Here is a 5,124-nt window from a genome sequence, read left to right on the forward strand (position 1 = left end):
TTCTTCTTCTTCTTCTTCCTCTTCTTCTTCTTCTTCTTCTTCTTCTTCGTCTTCGTCTTCTTCTCTTCTTCCTGTTAGGACCCAAGGCTACTGGACAAGACTCCACCATCGTAGCCCGCCTCTATCACCTATCACCCTTATACCGTCTATCAGTAGGATAAGTCTGTTTTCAAGAGGTATGTATTGAAATTGAACCTAAGATGACTGAGTCCCAAAACAGATAGCCCAACGACCCGATTATATTTCTCATCCTCAAACCCCGCAATAATGAGCGGGGGAGGGAGGAAAGCGAAGTCTACCTCGGACCAGCGCAGATAGTCTTCTTTACCAGAAGTAGACACCCTCATCAACACCACTACCTTACTTGATCCAGCAAGGCACACTTTACCGTGCCATGTGAGATCCTCCAGCGGAGGAGTCGGCTATCCTGTATGTACTGTACATCTTCAGGGAACTTAATCAGAGTACAGCACAGTAAATACAGAATCATCATCCCAGAACAGAAGTCCAAGACCAACCCTTCCCCCGCTTCAGAACTCTCCATTGGCTGTTTGTTAGTCCCTATTCGTTGTTTGCACCGTCCACCGTTCACTGGTCTGCTGTCCAGATACAGCGAAGGTAGGGTACTCCACCAGTCACACGGAATAACATACCCGTTTGTGGCAGCAATAGGGAGCAGTGGCTGCTGTGATCTCTACGTAACGATCATGCGCCGGGTTGGACATAGGTGTCCAGGCTAGCTTTGCTTTACTGCCCGTATCATTGCTCCGGGGTGGGGAAAGAGATCCTGCGATCCGATCAAGGGCAGAAAGAAGTACAGAACAGTACTCGGTAACCATCCTACTGCTCGAATTGAGGAAAGGCAAGAAAAACAGAACAGAACAGAACAGAGCCACCAACCTAGCAGCAGGAGCTAGCATAGCTCAGATGAGTTGGTGTGGGAAGATGAGCAAACACGGAGACCGTCACCACCACCTGGTAACCTGGCAGGTCCAGCCCGTAAGGAGCAAGAATAGACGATGTCGGCGCAAATGCTGGGAGCCGGCTCAAGACACACTACTGTACATCACCCCATGCTGACACACAGCCTACGCATGGGTCCGTCCTGTGTGGTACAGTACTTTGTAGAATAGGACCGCCCCCGCTCAGACACCAAATAATCTTGAAGTCAGGAAGCCACGGGCCATGGGTACTGAAAAAGAGCGAAGCTACATTACCAGCCCTAAACCAAGACACTACTCCATTCTACGGCCTAGCCTGAACGAATGAAAAGGAAAACCCACGAGAGCAGGCCATCGATAGAATCGAAAAGAAACGATCAGAAGAGTAGGAAGACCTCTCTTCCAATGACTCGAGTTGAGTTATTGCAATCCTAACAACTACATTGGTTCAAGCAAAATATCGCTATTTCCCGCCGACGCTTCAAACAAATTAAATCTTTCCCTCACTAAACCCGACGGAAGAAAAAAAAAACACCCCTTTTTTTTTCCAGCTCCAGACACAAGAGGGTAAAACAAAAACAAAAACAGTCCAGTACGGAACCGTAACGAACAAACTTGTGGTATCTTCGTCAGAAAAGCCCGGCGCCAAGTTGAGTTGTATGATTGGTAATAAAAGAAAAGGACAGGGCGAAACAAAAGATAAGATGGATTGATAGGAGGACAAACCCCGAAACCAAGGCAAGACTAAATGATTGATAAGATTATCATCTCATTGCCCCAGTTCCGCTAGTTCTCGCTCCTTGGCGCGTAACATCTCCCGCATTTCTTCCGCTTCGCGCTGCAGTTTCAGCCGCCTCTCCTCACGGAGGCCGTCCAGCTCGGAGACGCTAGGCAGGGGTTGCGAAGGGGGAGGAGGCGCCAAAGTAGGAGGGGGAGGAGGAGGAGGTTGGTGGTGATGGAGATGCTGCTGGCGGCCCATCGCAGCAAGGGATGGATCCAACCGTGTTTCATCGTGATGGTGGTTGTTGGGGTTGAGAAGAGAGGAGATAGAGCTTAGGCGTGCGGGAGGGGGGTGGTTCATCGAGGACATGATCGGAGGCAGCTGATTAGATCCATTTTCCAAAGTGGTCGGAATGGAGATCGCTTCTGCAGATGAGGCGGTCTCGGCGAGCGTGCGTTTCTTAGGATTGCTGGGATTAGGCGACAGGGATCGTCGGCCGAATTGCGACACCGGAGAGTGGCTGGGGGCGCTGATGCGTTCTGGCTCCAGCAATCTAGGGGGTGGGGGATGATGCGGCAAGGAGACCGCGCCGGAGCCGAAGCCCGTAAAATCGACTGGCGGCGGCGCAAAGCCATACTGCCTTGGGGCGACCGGTGAGATTCTCTCCGCAGGCATGCTGGCAAAGTGCTCCATGGGCTCAGAACTGTAATATCGGTGATGATCGTCGTGAGCGTAAGCCAAAGCGGCAGGGGAGGCCTCAGGCGATGCGGAAGAGCCGTTCGATGAATGTGTTGCGGCGGTCGGCGAGTGTTCCCGCAAGGCGGGCACGACGCGTTTTCGTCGTTTGATGATCGTCTTCTTCATTGTGGTGGGGCGATAACAACCGTGCAACTTGAAATACAACCCTGCGAACAAACCCGGTTAACACCTGAATTACACCATCTTTCGAGATAAGGGAAGTATCATACCACATGCGTTACAGATTGGATGGCCATTCTCATCGCGTCGCCAGAGCGGGGTTACCGTGGTTCCACAGTTCTGACACGACACCAGCATGTTTCCCTCGCCCGTCGTCGTGGTCTTTCCGGGGGTGTCCAAAGGCTCCTGTAGCGGGGGAGGCTTCTCGTTCTCGACAGTTGGCGCCCGATTCCACGCATGTACTGGAACTGTGCCTCTCGCCGTTGATTTGTAAACCCGATTATTATAGGCTGGGCACCCATCACACCCCTCCGCACCGCCTGTGCCATTACAGCTACCCCCACCAGGGCATGACCCTTTGGACCCGTGACAGCCACCCTCGCTATGTGGTGCCTGCGTCTCATGCTGGGGAGGGATTGGCATTTGCTGTTGTTGCGGCTGAGGAGGTTGACCAGGCTCAGCGCTCGTTTGTACGCGGTTCCGCTTGGTTGGTCGAGCAACATTCCGAGCCTTCAGGTAGAGCCCACACGCATTGCAAATCATCGCCCCAGTCGGTGATCGTCGCCATAATGGGGTACTCTTGGTTCCGCAATTACTGGGGAAAAGCCACCAGCGTCAGTAAAACACATCAATAATCGCGCAACAAAGATTTTAAGCTGCACCTACCTGCAGGAATGACCAAATACAGCTGCGTCCTTCTGTGACTTCGGCGACTGTTTCTCCAACGGCATATGACTGGGAGGCACCTCTGAGAGGGACTTGACGGAAGGGAGGGAGCGTTCGGGGTCATAGGAGGGCTGAGGAACGGTTCCTTCCGGCCTCCTCGATGTGTCGTCGTCACGAGTACGATCGGCAAGATGTTCACGACCAGCCTGGGCAGATGAAACCAACTGTTGCGCTGCGTCCAGGTCCTCGGCTGACGGATGCCGCGTAACCATGTCGGGAGTTCGAGGAAGCGAACGCACCGACTCCATTTGCGAGATTGACGCTAACATAATCGGTATGTGGTGAAGCTATTCCCTCGCACCTCCGGTCTCCCAACAATGAGCACCTGAGATCGTATCAAGAGGCCGCGGTCAGTCACTTGAGGATCGGTATCCGAGATATAGAGCAAGGGCTTGTCGTAATGTATGTCGCACCACAGTCGGGGAAAAAAAAGTATTGTACCACCAGGCCAAAAGTCGGTCAAGATGACAGTGCAGAAGAAAAAGAAAAGAAAGGTCAGAAAAGGCCGGCCGGCTGGAGATGTCAACCAGTTGGAACCTGGAGCCGGGAGAGTCGAAGGAGACGAAGACCCTTGATAACTGGAGCAAGAATGCTGCAAGAGAAGAAAGGGCGAATGATCAGATGTCAAAACACGACAGGAGCAGCAAGCAGTGAACAGATGGGAATTCTGAGCGCAACGGGTGAGCCACGAAAAGTCCTGCGGTTGGTCTTATCCGAGAACGACGGAAGTAGTCAGAGTGGCGATGTAGGCGTGGCGTCGAATGATGTGTGGCTCGAGGCGTATGCTCTGGAAAGGAACAATGGGTAAGAAGGAGTCACGAGGTTTGAGGTTGAAAGAGTGAAGATTGGAACCCAGGTGTAGAGGGGGGGATGAAAGGGACGATTAGGCAGGTGGGAATGGAGAAGGCTGAAGGAAAGGGTCCGAGAAGATGGGAGGGATAGATCGATCGTTTAGGGGATAACGCGGAGGTAGAGGTAAAGATCGGCAGGTGAAGGGCGATCAGTACAAGGCGATGGATTGTCGGATCAGATATGATGGAGGGAGGGGAGGGGGACAAGAGAGGCAGGGAAGAGTCAAGTCAAAGGAAGGGGAAAGAGTGAGGGTAGGAAAGAGTTCCAAGGGGAAGGGGAAGAAGAATCAGGGGAGATATGATTTGATCCGAGCGGACAGATTGATAAAAAGAGGAAGTGAAAGAGAAGGGGAAAAGAAAAAGTGGGTATAGGGTGGAAAAAGGTTGAAGTTGTTTGGGGCTGATGGCTTGATGGCTGATGGCTGATGGCTGATGATGATGATGATGATGATGATGATGCTGATGCTAATGATGATGACCGGAAACTGATAACCCCCCGGCAGAGCGAGAGAGCGGGCGAGGGAGAGAGGGGCCAGACTGCTCGGGGAACGATTCCATGTTACTTACCAGGATGGAAATTTTCCTGTTCGTTCTGCTTCTGACTGTTTTTTTTTGGGTTCTTTTTTTTTCTTTGCCTTCTTCTTCTTATTTCTTTGTTTTGGGAAGTAAGGTATTTTGTTCCGAAATGCTGTGTAATGTGCTTGTTTGGGGATATCGGAACGCGGTGTCAAAGTGCTGGCTGGCTGTCACTCACTCACACCCAGTAGAGTGGTCTTATCACAACTAATCGCCGCCCTTTCGTTATCGATCTCCCAGGGGGATCTACGACCGGGGGGTGGGAGTTCCCTTTCTGTACTAGAGTGTCGAACGATAAAAGTCCAGTCTTGTTCTTCCTTGGAAGTAGTTTTTGCTTTTTTGGCTTTTGGAGAGGAGAACAGCCCTGCAGAGGCGAAAGAACAGTGGGTAA

At 51.9% G+C, this 5,124-nt stretch overlaps 1 protein-coding gene across 1 annotated transcript; it reads right to left on the bottom strand.

The window, feature by feature from the left end:
• Positions 1-1,710: 1,710 nt before the first annotated feature.
• Positions 1,711-3,575, bottom strand: sreA (siderophore transcription factor SreA; the record flags this gene model as incomplete). Its single annotated transcript, XM_025631230.1, has 3 exons — positions 1,711-2,567; positions 2,631-3,175; positions 3,247-3,575. The coding sequence occupies 3 exons, from the start codon at positions 3,573-3,575 to the stop codon at positions 1,711-1,713; spliced, it is 1,731 nt and encodes a 576-aa protein (XP_025494014.1).
• Between the last annotated feature and the right edge of the window lie 1,549 nt (positions 3,576-5,124).

This window comes from Aspergillus uvarum (genome assembly GCF_003184745.1).
Source record: "Aspergillus uvarum CBS 121591 unplaced genomic scaffold BO82scaffold_14, whole genome shotgun sequence".
NCBI classification, from domain to species: Eukaryota; Fungi; Ascomycota; class Eurotiomycetes; order Eurotiales; family Aspergillaceae; genus Aspergillus; species Aspergillus uvarum.